This window comes from Hemicordylus capensis, chromosome 2 (assembly GCF_027244095.1).
Source record: "Hemicordylus capensis ecotype Gifberg chromosome 2, rHemCap1.1.pri, whole genome shotgun sequence".
In the NCBI taxonomy this organism is placed as follows: Eukaryota; Metazoa; Chordata; class Lepidosauria; order Squamata; family Cordylidae; genus Hemicordylus; species Hemicordylus capensis.
Genome location: NC_069658.1, coordinates 198,626,683 through 198,650,856, shown reverse-complemented (window position 1 = coordinate 198,650,856; position 24,174 = coordinate 198,626,683). Strand labels below are relative to the sequence as shown.

Here is a 24,174-nt window from a genome sequence, read left to right as displayed (position 1 = left end):
AATAAGGGCAAGGCTGCCTTATAGCAGGAGTAATCTGCCCCCTCCCCTTCATCAAAGTGCTGGGGCAAAAGTTAAAGGCAGGCTATGGTAAGTGGCCCCCTGCAACTTCCACTGGACTGCTGTACAGGCTTCCTATGGGAGCAGGGGACACCAGGCGGGCGGGCAGGCAGGCAGTAGGGGCCCCTGAGGGACAGGAAATGGGTTCAAGTCTGCAGCTCTGGACCCCTAACCTCCACCCCTTCCTTGATCAATCTTTGGTATCTAGTGTCCTTTGGAGTCTGTTTCCCAGAATTCTTAGCACCGGGGTCAAAAGCATCCCAAGCAAGGGCATCCCCTCTCCTCCCCCACTGCCCCTCCCCCACTGCCCCTCCTCCACCTCTGGGCTGGAGAGGCAACAGAGAGGACTGCAACCCCTCCCCCACCCCTCTCTGGAGCCACTCTCCCCCCACCCCAAACAACAAAACATTAGCACTTTATACAGCGAACAAAAAAGAAGCCCCTTTCCTCACCCCCCAACACCTCCCTCAAAAAATCCTTACCCCACTGGAACCCATGAGAGACGGATATGAATACCCCTCCCACCCCCAAACAAAAACTTCTGACAGGCCACGGGGATGTTGTGTTGAAGTCCTGGCTTCACTCTCCCCATACCCCATAAGGAATGGTCCAAGTTCTCTCGGGGCGGGGGGGGGCATTGTGGGGACACGCCATCCCTCTGTCTTCAGAGACTCAAATAAATAGTGCCTCGGATGCCTGGGTTCACGCCTGGGAGGCTGAAGGGCATTAGCTGATCCCCAGCCAGGAGTGTGGACTGGGTTGGAGGGAGGAGGCCACGTCCATTGCATTAGGCCCATGTGCTGCAGAGTCTCTCTATGGGCTCTTGAGGTGCCCCTTTTCCCACAGGCGGGGGAATTGCACATTTGGAGCTCCTCCCATTTAAAAAGGGAGGGCCTCCAAGTCGAAGCCCCTTGGGGGCTTTCCCAGGTCCTGAATATTTGGCTTGAGAATGCCCAACACAGCTGGCTGGACGAGCAGCCTGGGACTTTGGCAAAGCTTTGGGGTTGGGGTATGGTAAAGGCTTCAGAGTAGGCATCCAAGGCCCCTTAGGAAAAGGTTAAGGCAAGAGACATCATCCTCCCCAAGTCACCAAAGATAGAGCGCGAGTGGGGCATGGGTGCCTCTGAGTTGGTCTTGAGCATTGCCATCACACCCGACTCCAGCGTATGGCCAAGAGCAGGAAAGGCAAACGAAGAGTCCTGGAGGAAATGGGCAGTGGGAAGGACGGAGGAGATCCATGGAAAAGGGTTTTCTCCTGGCCTTTCCTAGCCTAGATCCTGGCTCGCTTGAGATGCTAAGGGGCTTCCTCCTGGCTCTTGGTGTCAGCTGGGCTCTCCTCGGAGCTAGGCGGTTCTGCCAAGGGTGGGGGCTGTGACAATTCATCTTCAAACATCTCAGGATTTTCCAGCATTTCTCGGATGAGAGGTGGCATGGGGCCCGGAATCTCCATCTTCAGGGTGATGGCTCGTTCCGCCCCTGTTGAAGAGGGGAAAAGGCACAAGAAGACATAAATTTCCCCACCAGCAGAAGTTAAAAGAGGAGCTGCATTGTCACAGTTTGGCCATGGACAATGCAATCCAGGGCACATCTGCTGTGAGCCTCCCACTGGGAGTGCTGCAGACACATGGTAGGAGGAGCCTGTTTATGGCAGTGCAATGATAGCCCACTGGCAACCTAGGGGCAGAACGTGGCTCCCAAGGACATTTCTCCCAACCCCTCGGAGGAACCCAAGACTGGCAGGATAGCAGGAGGTGCACAGCGTTGTGCTTCAGCGCCACTGTTTCGTTACAGAGGAAGTGCTGCGCTCGGTTACTGCTTTGCACAGGGAGGAAGCAGAGATGTCTGAGATTCCTGGCTTGTACCAGTACTAAGCACACTATGGGCAGAGGAGGAAAATGCTTCCTCTACTGCACTGGGAAAGCCAAAAGCAGACCATGGGTGGGCAGAAGGTACATTAGGATCTACTAGCAGATCTCTGGGTGATTGGCAGTAGATCCACAGGGGTTCCTGATTACTTACTTAGCAGGAACAAGAACTCAAGGACTCCCCTCTCCTTCCTAAATTAGGCTACTAAAATGAAGAAAGGTTGGGGGAAATCTAGGAGTGGCTTTTTATGCAAGAGCACTCTGAGCACTCAGTTCCTGTCCTTGAAACATCACTTTGCACCTGAAATCAAGTGGGTTCTATCTTTTTTTCTTTTTTATTTTAAGTAGATCTTGGAAGCCTGAAATTTGCCCAGCCTCTCCTCCATCACGAGACTTTGGTTCCAGTTAACCCTATTTGGAGGTAAGGAGGTCACCCTTGAAACGTGACACGTATTATATATGTGTGTAGACTGACAGAGACAGACAGAAAGAGAACATAATACAATCCATAATCCCCAACAACTTCCATTGCCTGATTGATCCCAGACTGGATTCTGAGTTGTGAATAAATCTTGCAGCCTTTACAACCAAGATGCTCAGATTCAGACTTCCACAGAGGCCACTAGTGGCTACATTATAGATTACAACACGTCTGCACAGAAATCAGTTCTGGGTAGAAAACTGTGTGGATTAGGGGTGTGCATGAGCCCAAAATTGCAGTTTCAGAACTAGTTTGGTCAAACCGACCAGCCAGTCCAATCTGTTTGACTGAACCAGTTTGGTGGTTCAAGAGTCTGTAAATGATGAATCTGGTGTGGATTACCCTTTGCAAGTAAAGGGGTGAAGATCCTGGGAAGCGATAAAGGGGGGATGCGAGAGAGGGATTTAAAAGACCCTACCTGGCCAGAGCAGCTGCTGGCGCCACCACTTCCCCATCCCAGGCACAGCCCATAGTTTAAGTGTGCACCCTGATGCCCCTTTTAGCCTGCACGGTGGCTACACAGTTCCAGTCTCTACAGATGTGTGGAAACCATTTGCACATCTGCAGAGGCCCGAACCATGCCGCAGCCATGCAGGCGGTGTTCTAAAAGGGGCATCGTGGCACACATTTAGGCTATGGGCTGTGCCAGGTGGACAAGCAGCAGCACTTGCAGCCACACTGGCTGGGTAAGACCATTTAAATACCTCTCTTGCCATTCCCCCGGGTGCCCGTTCGACGCCAAACTGGTCTGCCCGAATTGCGATTGGTTCAGTTCGATCACAGACCAAACTGCCTCTGGTTCAGTTCACAATCAAGCCACCGAAGCAGCCTGGTTTCAGGTGAACCAGTTTAGCACTGAACAGTTTGTGCACATCTCTAATGTGGATTCACTTCTAGATTGCAATGTGTGATGATCCATGTACAATGATTGGTGCTCACCTTTGGTGCTGATTCCCCGCAGGTCAGTGATTTTCATCAGCATGCGGGGGAACATGTAAGGTTTGTTGGGCCGGCGTCGGCGAGCATATATCTTCAGCGCTTCCAGCAGCGGCTCTTGCAGCTTGTCCACTTTCTCTGGCTCCTCCAGGTCCATTCGATCTAGGGGAAAGAGCATGGTATATGGAGCATGGGGGCTGGCTCTTTCTGAATGGCCATTACTTCATTGTACAGGGTGAGAGTGGGGTGGGGGTGTTAAGAAGAAAAAGGCAATGTGGGGAACCCAGAAGTTTCTTCTCCACCCTAGGGATCTCAGTTTTCATCTTCAGATGAGGGTAAGACTAATCCATTGGGTTGCAGAGAGAAACTTGAACAGTCTAAGATGGCAGAAAGGGCCTGGATGGCGTTTCCAGTTGTCAATGGGACAGACTCCATAGCAATCCTTTGTTACTTGCCATTGCAGCCTTATTCCTAGCCCACACGCTCCCCCCCCCACGAGTAAATCATGCCCTCAGTGGCATTCTGGGCCAGAAGTAAAAGCAGCCCCTCTTTCATCAGCACTCTCTTAGGGTCCTCTAGATCTTTTGGCTTGGCGGGTTCAGCCCCATAGCTCTTGAACAGCAGCAGCTTAAGATATCGTGGAGCCAGAGGCGAGGTGCCAGAGAGAGCCTTGCCTCCGCCCCTGGTGGGGTCCAGCTCCCTTTCAAGTTTGGAAGTTGCACGGGGGACAGTGAGGAAGGAAGGTTGCCTGCAGCCTCCCCTCCTCTCCTCCTGCTTCTTGTGAGCTTTGCCAAGAGTGTGAGGAGAGGAGCTTCTTGCAAAGTTGGCAGGGGTCCGATCTGAAACCCAAAGGCTGCCCCAAAGGTGGTAGCTGAAGGCATTTTGCCATCCTGCTGGTGCCCCAGTAATATGCCACCTGAGGTGACCGTCTCTCTTCACCTTGCCTCATGAAAGGACCTCATTTCTGCTCTTAGAAATGTGTTCTTAGTTGCAATATTGGAATCAACTTATTTGTACGTTCTACTGAAGGAACTTGGGGTGGCCTCCTCTCTGGATTCATGCCACAGATGGCACTGAAGGTCTTTTTTTCCTCCTAGGCATTATCTGGGTTTTGCTAAGTTTCTATGAAAGGATTCTTTGCTGTTTTCATGCTGTCTGTTGAGATGTCTGAAGTTGATATTTTATGGGTGGTTAAGCAGATTGTGCAAAGAAGACATGTGATGGGCAAAATGTAATCTGGACTGCCTGCCTGCAACACTGCCTGTAAGAATTAGCAGTTGTGTTGGAATAAACCAGGGCTGCACAACTTCGGGCGTCCAGCTGCTTTTGGACTACATCTCCCATCATCCCTAGTCAAGGGTGATGGGAGTAGTAGTGCAACATCTGCAGGAGGGCCAGAGCTGTACAGCCATGAAAGAAACCGTCATTTGGAAAGACCCGTTGCCTTGATCTGCAGTTTATTGTGGACAAAACCTTTTCCATGCATTGCCTTGAGAGCTTTTAGATGGAAGGGTGACTCAACTGTTTTGCAAACAAATGAGTTTGTCAATTAGAAGCCTTTGTGATTATACAAGCAATCCCAGCTCCCATGAAGCCTTAGTCACAGCAGCTCTCAAAACCTGGCACTACTGGACAATCCATTCCTCACACCACTGTGCACCCCTTCCCTCCCAACTTCCTGTCCAAACAGTTAAAGCAAACATCTGAATGCCCAAGTCCAGTTTTTACAAAAGCTGTACACAAACCAAAAGAAAACATTAGATAACTGCAGATGACATCATGGTCAATTTCTACTTCTTCTACAAAAGCAGAGTCGTTCATGGTTCATTTATTGCTTTCTTGGATTTATAGCCTGCCCCAGCCCTAAGGTGCAGAGCAGGTACGCCAGTTACGCCACTACCCTAGTCTGTTTCACTGCAGAGGAGTCAAAGGACATCGCTATAAGCCAGCACTCCTGCCTGCTCCCCAGAGCGGTTCCAGGTAATACTTGCAAAGTGTTCCATCTATGAGAATCAAAGACTAGGCTCCCTACCCCAGCCCAAGGGGGAAAGGCGAAAGCCCCCGTTACCTCCACAGATGAGGCAGATAGCGCTGAGGAGGCCTGTCTCTGTGTCGTCCATCTCAAGGGGCAGCAGCTGCCCGGCAAAGGCAAAGACCAAGTCAGTGAGGGGCCCAAATCCAGCATTGTGCATCTGGGTGCGGTTCAGGGTCAGCCCATCTGAGAAGGTCATGGTGTCCTGTTCCGGGGTGTAGCGGGTGCAAATACGAAGCATCTGCAGGGGGAAGGGTTGTAAAGAAGATGGTCACCAGGTGAGAGGGGAGCCTACTGAGCACTAAATAAGACATGACAAGGCCATCATTGCCCTGCCTGCCACTTTCACGTGTCAACTGGCAGGTCTTGGACACGAAGTGCCTGCAAGAAGATGTCAGAACCTTGCCGCCCCTCACCCCCACCCCGGCTATATTTTAGGTCCACTCAGTTCATTGCTCTGAGAGCTTTTCTCCATCCCTGACTCTGATACCAGAATTGAGCTGAGAATGTAGAAAAGTGGCTGAAGCAACAGAGTGAGGGGAAGTCAGTCGTGGGAGAGGGGATGGCTCAGCAGCCCTCTCCTGTATGCTCAGTTGGTCACTGAAATTCTTCCCTCCATTTTAGATGCAAACAGGGCAAGACGCATGAAATAAAACACATGCCTGCTACCATCACGTCTTGTTTGGCCTTACGCTTGAGCTATCCACCCCGCACCCAAATTGTGCCCACTGATGGCCCTCGAGTACTGTACAGGGCCATGACATAAGCAGAAACTTGTTTTGTGAAGCTCAACAGGCCTAAACATTCCATTCTTTGCAACACTCAAGGACTGCTGCCTTTGCCACTGGGGAAACTGAACCCAATGATCACAGTGCTCTCAAAAGGAACAGGGATCTCCAGTGGAAAGCAAGACAGGGCAATGCCAACCAAGGATTGAACTCTTCTCTAGAAGATAAAGTGGAACCTCAGCTCATCTACAGGCTAAAAAGATGGCCTGGGATCTGGTTCGGATTCCCACCTATACAATGAGCATCATGATAATGGAATGATCCCCACAAGGTAATTGGGAAGATGCGAGAACTGCAAAGCACTCATCATGCCAGAAGCACTGCAGAGATTCCAGCTGGGTTTAGGATACACCGAGACACCTTGGCCATGTCATTTCCACCCAGCTTCCTTTTGAGATGGGCATTCTGGTGACCTCTTCTCACAGAGTGTTTCTGAGGATGAATGATGTAAGGGAATGCTGACATCATCCATTCCACAATTATGTGTTGATGCAGAATTTGGTACAAATGCAAAATTCCGTATCCGGAGAATCTCAGTGTTTCATGCAGGTTCCTAGCCTTTAGGGCCACAGCAATAGGCACAGGAGTGTTAGAGAAATGTCCAGTGAAATCTCACCAGCCAGAACTGGAGTGGAGCAGATTATCCAGTGGACAAAGGATGGGGTTTCAATACCTCACCTGGCTCCTTGCCCCTCTTCATAAGCAGATGGGGAGGGGAGGGCCTATCGCTCAGTGCCAGAGCACATGCTCTGCATGCAGATGGTCCCACATTCAACTCCTAGCATCTCCAATTACTCAAAAAAGAACAGGAGGTCGTTCTTCTAGACCAGTCCTACCCAGTTAGGGCAGTTGTAGCCTGGATAGGGCTGATCATGAGAACTGCTGAGATCGGTCCTGATCCCGGCCAGTGTTTCTTCTAATTTTTTTCAGCCGTTGTGCAGCAGTATCAAGGCAGTGTGTGTGTGCATATGCATTCAGAGAGGGGCCTTCCTGATTCAACCTGAGCAAGATCTAAAATGAACTGAGCGGACATCAAAAAGTCATTTTTGAGCCATTTTTCGAAAATGGCTCAAATGGCAGTATAGAAATCAAACAAACAAACCTGTGAACGTGCACATGTACACACGCCTTAGAGGGAAAACGGATCCCAGTGCTCCTCCACCAGGTAGCCTGGGTTTTTTTTACCCAGGCTAAAAGTGAGGTGTGCACAACCTCCTACCTTGTGAGGAAGCTCGGGCTGCCGAGAGCCCGGACTTCCATAGAGTGAAGGGAAAGAGTGGCCCGGCAGTGAGGAATTCCCCAATGCTCCACACTCCTCATGCAGTGCATTTTGGGATAGAGGAGGCTGCATCCTGCTTTCTCCCCATCCCCTCACTACTCTGGGATCACTCATGTGCTGGTCGTGGGTGTGTGGCACGGCAGAGCCCAGAAGTGGTGAGGATCATGTGGAGGAAGGTAGGTAGCCTCCCCCGCCCAGCCCTGTGCAGCCCTAGTGAAAATGGTTGCGTGAATGACCTTCAGGTGGTAGGTGATGGGAAAGACCCAAGCCCTGGAGTGCTGCTGCCACCAGTCAGTAGGCTTTCTCACATGATCACTAGCAGAGTAGAAGGAGCACCCAGCCTGTCTAGGACAGCCTGGCATGCTCCTGATTTTTGGTAGCATGCTTGCAAACATTAAAGGTAGGAGGCAGGGCGAATGATCAAGTGGGAGGCAGCAGCTGGGTAGGAGGGCTTTTCCTCCTACTTTCTACCACCTGCTCTCCTGACCCTTGCCAAGCTTGTCTTATTTGACATCACAAATGCTTCTCTGAGGAAGGGACGCTCACTTCTTTTCTCTGAGGGATGCCTCCTTGTCTTAAGGAGGCTATCATCAGACCATACTTGGAAGAACCTACATTAGACCCCTCAGAGTTAGGCAACTATAGGCTGGTCTCTAATCTCCCATGGTTAGGCAAAGTGAATGAGTGGGTGGTGGCTTCTCAGCTCCAGGCAGTTTTGGATGATACAGATTATCTAGAACTATTTCAAACTGGCATCTGAGCATGCTATGGGGTTGAGACTACCTTGGTCGGCCTGATGGGTGATCTCCAATTGGCTATTTATTTATTTTAAAATATATATATTTTTACTATTTTTTTCAACAAGATAACAGAAATAGAAAAGAAACATAGAAAAAGAAGAAAGATAAAAGTAACTTTACAGTTAACATTTCTTGGGCATCTCATAATTACATACCCCCTCCAACACACACACACACACACACACACACACACACACACACACACACACCCCTTTACCAAGAACTGTAAAAACAAAACAAACAAAAAAACAGAAATAACACTTTAATTCGCCATCTATTCTAGAAAGAAAAACCAAATCTTGGATGAGGGTGTTGACCCTGTGCTAAATTGTAAATTATAAAAGGCTCCCAAACTGAAATAAATGTTTCATCTGAAGTATTCCATAAGCAGTAACCTTAGCCATAGAGGCATATTCCCATAACTTTAATAACCACTCATCTACAGTCGGGCTTATTTGCTGTCTCAGTTTAGTAGCATAGTAGCATATAAGATCCTGGCTACAGTAATCATATACAAAGACAGCTCCGTATACTTGGTAGGAATATAGGATTTAGTCATATTTAACAAGAAAACCTCTGGTGAATAAGGGAAATTTATGTTTAAAATTTCTTGCCTCTTACAGTGAATTTTTTTCCAGAATTGTTGCGCTTTGTTACATGTCCACCACATATGATAAAATGTCCCTGCATGGCTCTTACACTTTCAACTGTCTCCAGAGTAATTAGTATTTTATTTTCTTACATTTCTATACCACCCCCAATACAAAAAAGTCCCTGGGTGATTTACAATTGACAGAAGGAGTGTGACTCTGCTGATCCTTCTGGATTTCTTGGCAGCTTTAAATACCATCTACCATGGTATCCTTCTGGGTTACCTGAGGGAGGTGGGATTAGGTGACACTGTTGTACAGTTTTCCCATTCCTACCTCTTGGGTAGATTCCAGTTTGTGTTGCTTGGAGACTGTTGCTCTGCAAAGCAAGAACTGAATTATGGAGTTCCAAAAGGCTCCATACTATCTTCAATGCTCTTTAACATCTACATGAAACTGCTGGGAGATATGATCAGGAGGTTTGGTGCAGGGTGTTATCAATATACTGATGACACCCAAATCTATTTCTCCACGTCGACCTTATCAGGAAATGACATAACCTCCCTAAATGCCTGCCTGGAGTTGTTAATGGGCTGGATGAAGAATAACAAAACGAAGTCAAATCCAAACAAGACAGAGGTACGGACAGTGAAGGGCCAGGACACAAGAAATGGTTTAGATCTGCCTGTTCTGGGTGGGGTAACACTCCTCCAAAAAGGAAAAGTATGTAGCTTGGGAGTGCTCCTGGATCCAAAACTCTCTATGGTTTTTCAGGTTGAGGCAGTGGCCAGGAGTGCTTTTTATCAGCTTCTGCTGATACGTCAGCTACACCCATTTTTGGAGGTAAATTACCTTAAAACATATGTGGTGCATGTGCTGGTAACCCCTAGGCTCGACTACTGTAACTTACTCTACTTGGGGCTGCCTTTGTACATAGTCTGGAAACGACAACTGGTACAGAATGTGGCAGACAGACTGGTCTCTGGGATAACCCAAAGGGACCATATAAACACCAATTTTAAAAGAACTGCACTGGCTGCCGATATGTTTCCGAGAGAAATACAAAGTACTGGTTATTACCCATAAAGCCCTCAATGGCTTGGGTCCAGGGTACTTAAGAGAGCGTCTTCTTTGTCATGAACCCAGTCGCCTATTAAGATCATCTGGGGAGGTCCGGTTATGGTTGCCACCAGCTCATCTGGTGGCGACTCACGACTGGGCCTTTTCTGCGGCTGCTCCAGAGCTTCCCTGTCCAAATAAGAGCTTCTCCATCTCCAATTGTTCTTTAAAAGAACCTTAATTGCTTTTTAAAATACCTGTTTAATTAAAATTAATTTTAAACTGTTAAAATGTTTTATTCTGTGAATTTCTTTTAATTATTCTGTTCTTTGAAAGTGTTTCTTATTTTGTTTTATATTTGTTGTATTTTCTATTATGTACATAAATACATATATTAGGCGGTATATAAATATGGTAGGTAGGTAGGTAGGTAGGTAGGTAGGTAAGTAGGTAGATAGATAGATAGATAGATAGATAGATAGATAGATAGATAGATAGATAGATAGATACATACATACATACATACATACATACATACATACATACTTTGGTAAAGAGCTGGGGATGGAATCAAGGTAGGCTGCGCTTGTCCTGGCACCTCACACCCAATCATTCTCCTTGCTTCCTACCTTCATGTTTGTAAGGAAATGACCGAAAATTGGGAGCACACCCAGCTCTCCTACTTAAGCTGGGCGCTTCTCCTACCCTGCCAGTGAAGACAGCCCTGTGCTAGATGGACCAATGGTCTGACAATACAAGGCAGTTTCATATGTTCAGTTACTCAGACATTTGCTTCATTTAGACCCCTATATATATAACGCTGTGGACATGTAGCCTCTGCCCCAACACCCTTCTGTTTCCCACTCCCACCAAACAGCCTGGCTCAGCCCCTCACCAGGATGTCTAGACAGGCCGCCTTGAGCAGGGTGATCTGGTCGGCGATGCTGAGGGTGGTGAAGCCCGGCAAGCGTTTGGCAAACTCCACAATCTTGATGATGCACTTGGTGGCCAGTTCACTGAACTTGTCCCACAGCCCAAGATCCAGCTGTACCCTGTGATCTGCACTGGAGTTCTGGAAAGGAGGGACAAGGACATGGTTAGGACTGTGGGGCACAGGAGGGATTTGTGACTGGTGTAGCTTGGAGTTTCTCTCACCAGTCAGCGTTCCTGCCCTATTCCTCACAGCATTCATGCTGGAAGAGGCGGGTGCTGGGAGTAAATTATAAAAACATCCTTCAACTTTTTCTGATCCAACTTTAGCCCCAACCTGCAACATGGTAGCTACATCTACCGACCTACCTATCATATATATTGGTCTCTCTGTCTATTTTCTCTCCCCACACGCACACCTCCCTCTTTCTTTTTTTCAAAACAAAACAGCACACCCCTAAACAACCACAACAGGAAAAAAAGAGCGGTGACACGGCTGGCATGACACACTTTGGGTCAGAGCGTGTGTAGGTCTCAACCTATCAGCTGAAGACCAAACGAACTACGATGTCTTCACATTCTGAGAAAAGGAGTATGTCCACACTTGTCTAATTCTGCACACACACAAAAATAAAATTAAAAAGACAGTACAAATAGCCTGCATAGTTTGCATGTAACACTGTGGCCTGGTTTACACATACATTTGAATCTAGGTTTAATGTGGGTTACCAGTTTAATGTGGTTTACCACACCAGTTAGATGTGGATTACCATACCAGTTTAATGTGGATTGCCACATTGGGTTACCAGTGTGGTTGTGTGAACCCATGCCAAGGCAAGAATCTCAAATTCATCTCAAACCATAAACCACTTTGGTGTAGGTTCATACAATCATGCTAAGGTCAGTAATCCACATTAAACCTAGATTTGAATGAAGGTGTGAACTATGCCTATTGTGTTGTGTCCTGAGCTATGAAAAGTAGCTAAATCTGTTTCCAGGCATAGCTGGAGACAGAAGAAGATGCAGGGTTTTATTTTTGCTTTCTCCCACCTTCACCTCTCAAAACTCCACACAACATTGAGTGTTCCAACTGCCTCTCAGTCTTTGCCTCTCCCAACATGCTCCATCTGGGCTATCCATTTTTTGGTTGTGTTTTTTCGAGGCATTTTATCTAATCAAATGTTCGACAATTTTGGTGTGTTTTTTAAAACTTTAAAACTATTTTAACACAGGGGCTTTTCTATCATTAAAAAAAAAACTGCTCTGGAAAGGGTAACATAGGGAAATAGGAAGCTGCCATATACTGAGTCAGACCATTGGTCTATCTAGCTCAGTATCATCTTCACAGACTGGCAGCGGCTTCTCCAAGGTTGCAGGCAGGAATCTCTCTCAGTCCTATCTTAGAGATGCCAGGGAGGGAACCTGAAACCATCTGCCCTTCCCAGAGCAACTTCATCCCCTGAGGGGAATATCTTGCAGTGCTCACACATCAAGTCTCCCATTCAAATGCAAACAGGGCATACCCTGTTTAGCTAAGGGGACAGATCATGCTTGCTACCACAAGACCAGCTCTCCTCTCTGACTTGTCTCTGGGTGAAGTGACTTAGGGCCTTGCAGAAGAGTCATCCAAATCAGTACCATACACAACCCTGCTCTAAGAAAAGGGTGATGGTGGCTTTGTGACTGACAGAAGAGCCAGCCAATCAGCATCATGCAAATCCACGTTCTGCTGCAAACCAGAAGATCGGGTTTCTCCTCAGCTCAATCTCGCATAGAAGGTTGTACGTCTGTCCAAAATGCAATGAGTTTTGGACAGCAGGCTCACCACTCAAATTATATATGTCTGTACAGGCCTGTACTTACTGGGCCTGCTCTCTGCCCAGTTTCTTGATTTGAGGAATTTCAGCAGCATTAAGATTGGGAGAATATCTAACTGTATACAGATGTAGAATAACTGAAGGAGGAAAACCTAAACCCTGCACTCCAAATCAGAAGAATAACTCAGTTACTGTGGGAAAGAGAGTATTATCAAGCATTACAAACTTGATGCAATGCAAAATACTCACAAAGCATGCAACACAGAGACTAGTATATTAAGGGACAAAACACTGAGGGATCACAATGGAGATGTGCTGGTGTAGCCAAAGCCTGGGACAGAGGTGCTCAGCGCCCCCTACTATGCATTCCTTTGCACAGTGATCGGATACATTTTATTTAACTTATTTATTTATTAAACGTCTATACCGCCCAAACTTTTGTCTCTGGGCGGTTAACATTAAAAAAAAAATACAGAAGAAGGCACACAGGCCTTACCGTGGTGTATTTGCCCAGCTGGCAGAGGGAAGGGAAGGTTTCCTGATGAGCCTTGCTGACCTTCTGGATGAGCTCTTCCAGCTCAGGCGTCATTTCATAGCTATCCACCACCACCTCCTCTTTCACGTCCTTCTTCTTTTTGTTGCGGTCGTTCCTCACGGCTGAAAGGAGAGTAGGGGGAACCGTAAATGGGAAGGGACACACTGTGATGTGTGATAAGGCTGGACCAGACTGGCAACTCTTACATTCTGATGAATGGAGCACGTCAATTCCAAAAACGTTCAGGGTTTCATTTATTTCTGCTGAAAAGTGAATCACAACAGGATCAGGCCAAGGTGATGGGAAGACATTCTGCTAAATCATCCTCAGACCACACAAAGGAACCTGGGTGTTGGCTCCCCTCCAAGATGTAGCTGCCTGAGGAAGACACTGCTGCCTAAAGCCCTGCTCTTTGACACGTGATCCGTGGGCCAGATCAGGCCTGCTGACCTTCTGCATGCTGCTTGGCAACCCTCCAACTTTCCCCCTCCCATCACCATTGCCCCCGCCAACACACCCCTCTTGTCTGCTTGTGGTGGCTGCCACAGTGACTCTAGACTCAGACACACCTGCACAATTTTCCCCTCCTGCAGATGTTGGCCTACAACTCCCATACTCCCTGACTACTGGTCACTATGGCTGTGGATGATGGGAGTTGTAGTCAGAAATAGGTAGAGTGCCAAAGTTTTGCAGCCCTGAAAAGACACGGCATGGCAAAAATTGGCCTACTTGCAGCCACACACACACCCCAAAAGCAGGCATGCGGGACAGTTGCCATCTTCTGAGGCAGAAGATAAGGAGAGAGAATGGTAGCCAACTAGGGAGTTTGTGGCCAAAGTGAGATCTGAACTGGTATCTTCCTGGCTCATGAAATGCTATTAGCTGCTACACCCCCTCCTTAGTACCTCCTGGTCCTGAAAAGGATCTTCACAGATGCTTGGCAGGAAGAATTTCAGCAAGTGCAGTTTCTCCCCACACTGTACTTTTGTGAATAGAGAAGTCACCTTTGACAAAGATCACACTGCTGCACAACAGCCCATTTAGGATCAGATGGTGGCGATCTATTCCAGACTCCAGGCCTCCTCTGCCACCACCATTACTCCCCTGCTCTCTAGGATGTGTGACAGATTTCCTAACCCCAGACATATGCCAAGCTGTCATGAACGAGCTCCAAGAGCTGTGCTCAGTCAGAGGCAAACAGGAAGAAACAACCAAGGCAGCTGGATAGAGATCCACAGGGCTGCGAGACAGATGGGGTGGGGAGAGAGGGTTGGTGTTGCTCACTCCACCCGACAGGGACTGCTTCTCCTTCCCTGGGGAATAGAATAACCAAGCTTGCAGATTCTCTAGCCACAGGCCAAAATCCACGATACCCTGTACAACTTGTGATCTATTGAGCCAAATGCAGCCAACCAGCAGTGTATTGTGGCCTGTCAGATGCTTGACAACAGGTGTGTGTGTGTGCACGTGCACACACTCACGCACATGCACACACGCACACACATTTGACCCTGTTTTTGGAGTCTCAAGTAGGTGGCAACAACAGAAAGCTTAGTGAGTGTTTGGCTGCCCACAATTCCTAGCTGCTCATGGGCTGCTTGCAGTTTGGCAGATGATGAGTTGCATAGATCTGCTTCAAACTCTGATGGCAAACTGAAACATAGGAAGATAAGAACCTGCCTTATCAGCTATATGCCAACATTCAGACTATTGGTCCATCTAGGTCAGTAATATCTGTAGCCACTGGTAGTGGCTCCTCTGAGGTTTCAGGCAGGAATCTTTCCCAGTCCTACCTAGAAATGTGAGGGAGTGAATTGGGGACCTTCTGCCACTGAGCTAAAGACCCACCCCCTAATGCAGGGGTTCTCAACTGGTGGTCCGTGGACCAGTGGTGGTCTGTGAGAGTACTGCAGGTGGTCCATGGTGGCGGGAATGATAATGTAATAATAATTTTTATTTTTATTTTATTTTTATTTTTACATTGATATCCCGCTCTTCCTCCAAGGAGCCCAGAGCGGTGTACTACATACTTGAGTTTCTCCTCACAACAACCCTGTGAAGTAGGTTAGGCTGAGAGAGACGTGACTGGCCCAAAGTCACCGAGCTAGTATCATGGCTGAATGGGGATTTGAACTCGGGTCTCCCAGGTCCCATGTGCTTCTTACATATCATATTTGATGTTAAATTATTATTCACAATATAATTTGAATAAAAATACAAAATACAAAAAGCACACAAGATTTATTTTACTTTGGACACCACGCAAAGGTTTTGGTGGTGTCCAATGTAAAACATCTTCTTGGATGTTTTTTGTATTGACTGAAGAGGCTTTGAAATGTGGGATTAGTGTTATACGTCTCAATTTTGTCTCTTTTAGCTTTACTTGGGCTTATCCTAGCAAAGTTTACATGCTTTAAATTATATCTTTGTATGTTATCCTCTCAATTTATGTATTAAAAGCATCCTAAACCTTTTGTTTTACATAGCAATTGTTGTATTTGTATACTCACTAGGCAACAAGAGAATGGAAGATATGTCAGATACTCTCCACACTAACCATCTTTTTACACTCATTATCCAATGGTTAAAGAAATGTGGATCTTGTCTCTTGCTCTCACCCCCCCCCACCCTCTGGCCTTACACGAGAGCGGGGAAATTCTAATCCATTTAAGCAGCTGCAGATTGAGCTGATGACTCATGGTCAAATTAAAGGGTACATTAAATGCACAGTTTGGCCCTGCATCATTTTTTTTAAAACAACCTTAAATAGCAACCATGAGGGATGGATCAGGATTGGGACTACAGCATGCATGAAGCGGGTGCTTAAATTTTGTCCCTTGTGCTGTGACTCTGATGACAATCGGAATTTGCTCTTAGACCCAGGAGAGAAGGAAGCAATGGAAGCTTCCCTCCTGGGGCTAACAGCAGTTCTGGCATGTGATTTTCATCAGGACAATGAGTTAAAGGCCCTATCCCAGGGCTGCGCAAATCCAGCCCTCCTGCAGATGTTGGCCTACAACTCCCATAATCTCTGACTACTGGTCACTGTGGTTGGGGATAATGGGAGTTGTAGTCCAACAACAGCTAGAGGGCTTAAGTTGTGCAGCCCTGCCCTATCCTCACATGCCATGGCCTCAGTCCTGATCAAGCCCCCTGGGGGCACCATTTACGTGTGTGTGTGTGTGTGTGTGTGTGTAAAAGCAAGCAGGGCCAACTGGGCATTCCTTGTAATGTGTAGCTTGGCTTTCATTGTACAAGGATGTGGTGATGGAAGGAAAGGCCCTTCCCTTGCTGAGTTGGTCACAGGGAACGAAAGAAAGGCCATCTGGCCTAACCTCCCCCTGTGACAAGGCGAGACTCTCCTCTCACTTGCCCTCCACAGACCAGCCCACACAAACTAACCCACAGCATGCCACAACTGGGAGAGTAGCTTCTCATGGCGGGAGAAACGAGATCCAGATGTCTCACACAAGAGACCCAGATCCAGTGCCCTGTGGGCAAGAAATCCAGAGCTGGTTGCCATGGTTCCTCAGACAGCGTTGGTTTTGGACTGGCATCTGTGTGTGGAGTGGGGAGGGGAGGGGATATCTGGCACCCCACCATTCCTCCTCCTCCTCCCCCACCTCGAGGTGTCAAAAGCACCAGCACCCCCCTCCCCTACTGCGAGCACTCAGCACACCTCCCTCAACGGGAGTCCTGCTGTTGCGTGTGCACTCTCACTGGCCTGAGCCTTCCCAGGCTGCCCTTCCTGTTCACCCCAGGATAAAGCGCCAGGGATCTGGGAACAGGATACGCCAATCGGCAGGATATACACTTATAGCCACAGTCAGCACAATGCTGAGGGGGGTAGGGGGGTGACTGCCAGCCAAGCCATACAGACTTCTGCAGGCTGGAACACACACAAACACACTCACACACCAACTCTGCCTTGGGGGATTCCACTCCCCTACACACACACACACACACACACCATCCTCACAGCAACATGAGCGCCCAAGTCCTCGCTTTCAAGTTGCAAAGATACACACTGAGAGAGCTGCAAAGGCAACAAGCTTTAATAGAGTATAAGTCTAGCAGAGAGGGTGAGCACCTCACGCCTCCTAAATAATCCTTCAGTTTCCATGTACTTGGTCCCCCACCCCGCCACCGCAGCAGCCGCCGCCGCCCCACATTTGAGTCTAGATGGGATATGGAGGGAAAGAGAGGAGGGGCCGCTGGCCCAAATCCCTTAGGCCATCCGTTTCCTGTCTCCTTAGTGACAACCCATCGGGATAACATTCTTCTCCCCCCCCCCACCCCCTTGATACTCTCTGCCTGCCTCTCCCTTTAAAGTGACAGGCCCTTGGAAATAAATGGCCAGGTTCTGAGACATAGACATTCCTAATTAGGGGCTCTTAAAGAGATGGTGATTAATGTGATCCCTGGCCCAGGCCAGCGTGAAGACATGCCTTAGCAGTTGGGAGTAAAAGTAACAGCCGCTGAGAGGCACTCTGTCTCTGAAAAGGCCCGGCAGCTGACAGGGCTCTTAAAGGGATGGCACACTCCCCCACCCACCACTGCAACGCAGCCAAAAGTATCTCTCTCAGTCTAAGTCTGTTGTTGTTGTTGTTGTTTCTCCATGGGAGAGCTTTTTGGAATTAGTTCTCCTCAGAGGAACACAATTTCACACGAGTTAGGAAATCAGCATGGACCATCCCCCCGACCCCCCCCCCACAAAGGAGCGGGGGGGGGGCTCAGCAAGTGACAGGAATCTGGTCTCCCACTCATGCATCCCGCCCGAAAAATCCACGTGTCTTTGTAGTTCTCAGGTAAACGTTTCCCAAAGGTTTCCCTCCAAGCACTACCATGGAAGAAAATGGCACAGCGAAACCAGATATGGAAAGCAGATGGCCGTGCAGGAGTTTCTAGGCTGTAGGAAGCAAGGAGCCCTCAGAAGCTCTGGGCAGGCCTGTGTGCACTCGGAGATGTGTCCATGATTGTATCTCAGCAAAACAGGCCCTGGTATCTGGTACAAAAATTCCGAATCCCATGCATCACATGTAATGCAGCCCATGGTGACAGAAGGAACATATACATATACCCTGGATAATATATGAGAACCGGAATAGTGTAGTGGTTAGCGTGTCAGACTATGACTCTGGGCTGGGCTCAAATCCTGACTTAGCATTAAGGGTCACTAGGTGATTCTGGCCAGTCACCGTCTTTCATGCCTAACCTTGTTGTGAATATAAAATGTAGCAGGGGGAGAAGAGCTACCTGTGCCACCCCAAAGTTCCTTAGAGGAAGGGTGGGATATAATAAATGGGTATACAAAAGCCATTCCTTAAAATCATGAAGCTTTAGATTCAGAAATCTCTGATTTGGATAAGCCTAGAACACACAGACCACCTTAAGTGGAGCAGCGGGGAAACTGCTTGACTAACAAGCAGAAGGCTGCCGGTTCGAATCCCCACTGGTATGTTTCCCCGACTATGGGAAAACACCTACATTGGGCAGCAGCGATATGGAAGGTACTGAAAAGGCATAATCTCATACTGTGTGGAAGATGGCAATGGTCAATCCCTCCTGTATTCTACCAAAGACAATCACAAGGCTCTGTGGTCACCAGAAGTCGAAACTGACTTGATGGCACACTTTACTTTACTTAGAACACACAGAGCCCTTTGTCACGACCAGTGATAAAGGGCTATCCAGTTCGCAGGGAGGAAGCCCCAAAGTGCTTACCTCTCAGCACACGAGCAACCGTCCTTCCTTGGGCAGGCAGATCGCCCACCCAGATGAGCACTGGCTCCTGCCGGTAGCTCTGATGGCCAGGGTGCCCTGCCTCCTGGAGCTATACACTGCATGAGTGTGCGGTACATTATGGGGTTCCCCCCTCCCCTCCCTGAGTCTGACAGCCACGGCTGCACATGATAAAATAAACGGGGTTAGGAGAGCGCTCACTCTCCTAACCCCGTATAGAGGGGAGGCTCCGTAGGCAGGTTTGCCACGGTGGTGCCGCTGGAATCGGGCTCGATCCTGGCAGTTCACATGCACATGCAAAACTGGGCTGGGCTCCCTTAGCCCGGTTTTGCATGCGTGTGTGAATAGCCTCACGGACATGTGAGCCCAACTTTGCCTGTATATAAACACTGATGCAGTGGGCGGTGGTGGAGAGTCTGCATGTGTACCAATTATACATGCTGTATGTTCTGTGTTCAGATTCACAGGAACAGATGGAACTGGGCTATAATAATTATTATAATATTACATCAAGTGTCTAAAGCAAGGAGGTGCAGACACCTACTGACTGGATTTGGACACTTCTAGGCTTATAAAAATTGCCAGAGGGGATCAGGGTGAGTGGGTTTCAGAGGCTGTTAAAGCTTTTGATAGGGAGGGTGTGGTCCCCACAATCCTCAAGGAGTGAGTGATGCACCCCATTCACAAAAACAAAGCAAACAATACCCTAGACCTGGATGATTTAAATAACTTTCACTTGGTTTCTAACCTACTGTTTCTTGGCAAGGTGATAGAGAGCATAATAACATCTCAGCTCCAGGTGATTCTAGATGAAATGTATTTTCTTGATCTTTCCCAATCTGGCTTCTGGCCTAGATTCAGGATTGAAACCACCTTGGCTACCCTAACATATGTGCAGATGATCCATTTCTGTTTCTTCGGTGGGAGGATCTCCCGTCCAGACAATTACCAGCTGCTGCCAGTAGCTCAGAGGGTTAGGGTGCTGCCACCTGGAACTCCCATAATATACCATGCGAATGTGTGGTGCATTATGTGGATCCCCCCTCTCCCCTTCCTGAAGCTGGCCGGGAGCCCCACTGTCTGCCAGCCCAGCCGGGGCTGGCAGACGAGCAGAAAAACAGGGTTAAGAGAGCACTTTCTCTCTTAATCCTGTTTAAGAGGGTGGGTCTGGAGATGGGTTTGCCGCCAAGATCAGGCATGCTTCCAACAGTCCTCATGTGCAGGCAAAACCGGACTTTGGCTTTGTTAGCCCGGTTTTGCCTGCACGTGAGAACAGCCTCACTGTCTCTCTGCCTGCTTCAAGCAAGTATTAAAAATACTTCCATTGCGAAAGACTTTACAATTGATTGCTGTTTTATGAGCTGGACTGAAGTTGTTAGTTTTAGATGCTGTGGTTTTAATGTGCTGTAGTTAACAATTCTATCTTGGTTGTTTTTTATGATTTTATTGTTTCTCTCCTTGGATGTGTTATACAGAAAAGGGCAGGATATACATTTTGAAATAAGTAAATACAATTAAGTACACATAGTCCCTGCCCACAAGTTTACAACCCAAAGGCCAACATCCAGAGTAACCAAATGCTGGTGCAGCAAAACTACACATGTGCTGTTGGGAATAGAGGATTTCCATCAATCTCTCCTTCCCTCTAAAGCCCATTGTGACTCCCAAAGATATGTTCCTGAGGGTCGCACAGCCCTCAGCGACATATTTTGAGAGGTCATAGTTGACTTCAGCAGAAGGGGAGATCGATGAGGGGGGGAAATCCCAGCAGCATGTACGCAGCATGTTACAGCATTTGGGTGAGCACACTTGTGTCCAAAAGGGATCTTTTAACAAAAGACTAGCCTCTGCATGGAAACAATAGCAATAGTCTGGATGCTGGCCAAAGCAGACACCTGAGTGGTGCCTCCTCTCCTATTTCCTTCAAATCCTTCCTCAAAACCCACCTTTTTTGTGAAGTTTGTGACACAACCCTTTAAGTTCCATTCCTTACTGCAGCAAAGCCTAAGTGTACACTTAGGCGAATTATTTTGTGCACAAAATAATTGCCGATATCCCCATTTGCCCTGCCTCTACTCCCCTCCCCTCCCACTGTTATCTCCCTTATGTCAATTTGTAGATTGTGAGCCCCTCAGGGCAGCGAACCGTCCCCTCAGGATTTGTAAAATACTGCATCCCATGATGGCATTACACAAACACACAGATATACACAGCAATTATGTCGATAGAGCATGCAGACCCATCTGAAGAGCTTCGATTACATCTTCCCTTATTCCTTTTCTTGCTCCATCCCAGGCTTGTAAAGCTTCAGCCCTCCAGATGTTGTTGGACTACAACTCCCACCATCCTCAGTTATAGTGGCCAGAAGTCTGGGAAGGTGGACGTTTTGTGAGGTCTGGGGCTAGTTAACCCTGCCTCATCCCATTTTCAAGGCCTGCCATCTTCTATAGACCTTCTGGGCCATGCCGCTTCTGCGTTCTGTGCAGGGCAGCACATTTATTTATTTATTTATTTATTTATTATTTGAAATATTTATGCTCCACCCCTCCAGTACACTACTGCTCGGGGCAGCTCACAACCTTAATAAAAAGATACAGTGTGAAATAAGACTCATAAAATTAACCAAATTTAAGTTAAGCATGTTAAAACCAGGCGAAAACCATATTTAAAATTACATTTTTTTAAAAAAAAATCCAAATTAAAAGTTATTTTAAAAGCTGAAGCTAATGTAAGCACATGGTGGCTTACACTTTGAATGGGAGCAAGCAAGCCTGGTTCCAGCTTTCCATCAGGTCACAGAGGGCAGGCAGGTCGATGGAGGAGGAGCAGATCAATTTCCCCAAATGCACCCAACATCCAAGCCCCAATGGAGGCACGCACCTTCTTTGGACATGCCAACCTCAAAGCACTTCTGCAGACGGCAATACTGGCAGCGGTTGCGGGTGACTTTATTGATCTGGCAGTTCTTGTCCCGGTGGCAGGTGTAGACCATGTTTTTCTGGATGCTTCGGCGGAAGAAGCCCTGGAGGGGAGAAAGAGAGAGAGAAAGGGGGACATGTGACCAGGTGGCTGAGGTGGAGGGATGGCATCCACTGGCTCCAACCAGGCCACTCTCCAAGCCTTCTTCCCCCACACTAACTAGAGCACAGGACAGCCTATCAAGCAAGGCTGCTTGAAGAGGGACCATTTAGCAGCTTCAGACATTGCTTCTGATGAACCTGAATCTTATGGCAGTATTCCTTTTGAATCTTTATATGCATGGATATCAGGTTCCAAAAGGACCTGAAGTCTCCTTACATCAAGTCTGACCATCATTCCATTTAACCCAGGTCTGTGACTGGCAGCAGCTCTTCAAGGTCTCAGACAGAGGCAGGGACGTGGGGACAATGCGGGGAGGGGGGAGTAGCCACCAGGGTCTGGGGGAGCCGTCTAGGCTGATCACGTGTGAGACTTGTGCTGGGAAGGAGGGCTCCATCCTACACAGCAGTTGTGCCCAACTCATGTGAGCCTCACACACAATCACTCCTCCCCCTCCTACCACACTTTCTACTCACACTTGAGCAGAAAATGGGTGCATGCACCACTCCCGGACTTGGGTAGGACTCATTTCCAATCATGTGAACCAGTCTTGTATACGCCCATGTCAAAGCCCTCTTCAGACCAAGAAGGAAGTGGGTGTACAACATCAGCTCCAACAGCTGGTGAACAGTATGAAGCACCTAGATTGCCTGAATTTGGTATAAAGATTAGGAGACTGGTCCATGCCGCAGTACTTTCTGCTAGCTCCATTTTGGGCTCTGGCACCAGCCCCTTCTGTAACTTCAGCAATTGACCTCACAGACTTGGAAGCGGAGAACATACACTCCAGATTTAGATTTGGGTACGGCTGCCTATGGCCCTAGCTTATCTGATGTTAGGAGAAGGACTGAATAGAATTCTGCACTAAGAACATGCACAGAATTTCTGCAACTAGAAACTCAACATCCTACAACCGGAATGAAGGATGCACAAGTCGGCATCCATTTGCTTGTTTTGCACATTTCATCTTGCTTGCATAATCTGCCTTGGTTTTTTGGCATGCAGCTTGGAATTCTCTGCTACAACATTCTTTTGCTGGAGGAGGAGGACTGGGTGAAGAAGCCAACCACACCCTCCTGGTAGAACAGTTGCAGGCATGCAGGCTGCTTAAGTCAGGAATCCGGTGAGCTTGACTGTGAGAAAGCCAGAGCACCAGGTAGCTGCCAAGTTCACCCCTGCCCTGGACGCTGGAGGGCAGGCCCCACAGCACAAGAGGTTCTCGTCACTCACCTTGCAGCCCTCACAGGAGCTGACCCCATAATGGTAGCCGGATGATTTGTCGTTGCAGACGAAACAAGGTTTGTAGACACGTGGAGGTGGGGGTGGTGAAGGAGAGCTGGGCACCATCTCTTCTGAGCTTGTGCTCTGGGTTTCCACTGCTGCAGAGAGAAAGATGGAAGCATTAAGCAAACACTTTGGACAATTCCTTCACGCACTGGTAAAACCAATGGCTAACATGGTGCGAAAAATTACTCAGAGTAATCTCACTGAAATTAAAAGGGCAAGTTAGGCAATGTCTACCTTGTAATTTCAATGGGACTACTTTGAGTAATTTCCCTCATCAGGGCATTTTCCAGATTAGACCCTGCAACGTGGTCAGGATGTATCTCTGAAGTGTGCGTCCATACTTCCTGTCTTGTGACACTGCAGTCCCTACACTGACAGCAGGGTGCCATACAGATTTCCAATGCCTTGTTTCAAATTTAATTGCTGCGATATAGTGCTATGACGTTGTATATCCGGCGTAAGGACGTTGCTGTTTTTTCAGGTTGTTAGTTTTCGTGAGACTGCTCCCCCTGCTGTTTATGTTTTGAATGTGCCTGAATGGAAGCATTTTGCTGCTGCTGAGTGGCTAATCTGGAAAGCGCCCATGTCAGCTCTCTACACATATCTTTTTCTTTTAAAGGAGGTTTCTAGTCCCCAAAGTTAATAAGGGAGAAACCACCAACCTTCATGGAGGAAAGATATGCTATGGCATAGCTTGACCTTCCCCACACCTCCCTTGGGGCCCCCTGCTCCTGTCAGTATAATGTATGGAACTACAGACTTTGGTCAGCCCTACTGTCTTCAATGGGGCTCATCTCCAAGCAAGTGTCTTTAGGACTGCAGCCTTAGTTGTGCATCAGTTACAGGTGAAACTTGGAAAATTAGAATATCGTGCAAAAGTCCATTAATTTCAGTAATA

The 24,174-nt window shown here is 47.9% G+C and overlaps 1 protein-coding gene across 46 annotated transcripts in view; it reads right to left on the bottom strand.

Annotated features, from left to right (window-relative positions):
- Positions 1–470: 470 nt before the first annotated feature.
- The window catches only part of RARG (retinoic acid receptor gamma), a 328,355-nt gene continuing 304,651 nt past the window's right edge, over positions 471–24,174 (bottom strand). For 45 of the 46 annotated variants that reach the window (XM_053294818.1, XM_053294838.1, XM_053294820.1 and 42 more), the window contains 7 exons: positions 23,220–23,368; positions 21,792–21,933; positions 13,131–13,291; positions 10,783–10,959; positions 5,408–5,612; positions 3,343–3,501; positions 471–1,533 (listed from right to left, as the gene is read on the bottom strand). In XM_053294818.1, the coding sequence (XP_053150793.1) occupies positions 1,352–1,533; positions 3,343–3,501; positions 5,408–5,612; positions 10,783–10,959; positions 13,131–13,291; positions 21,792–21,933; positions 23,220–23,368 (1,175 nt within the window). In that variant the 3' untranslated portion in view covers positions 471–1,351. Of the gene's footprint in view, positions 1,534–3,342; positions 3,502–5,407; positions 5,613–10,782; positions 10,960–13,130; positions 13,292–13,375; positions 13,433–16,571; positions 16,770–21,791; positions 21,934–23,219; positions 23,369–24,174 lie in introns of those variants that run through there. The other variant, XM_053294862.1, reaches the window with a different exon arrangement.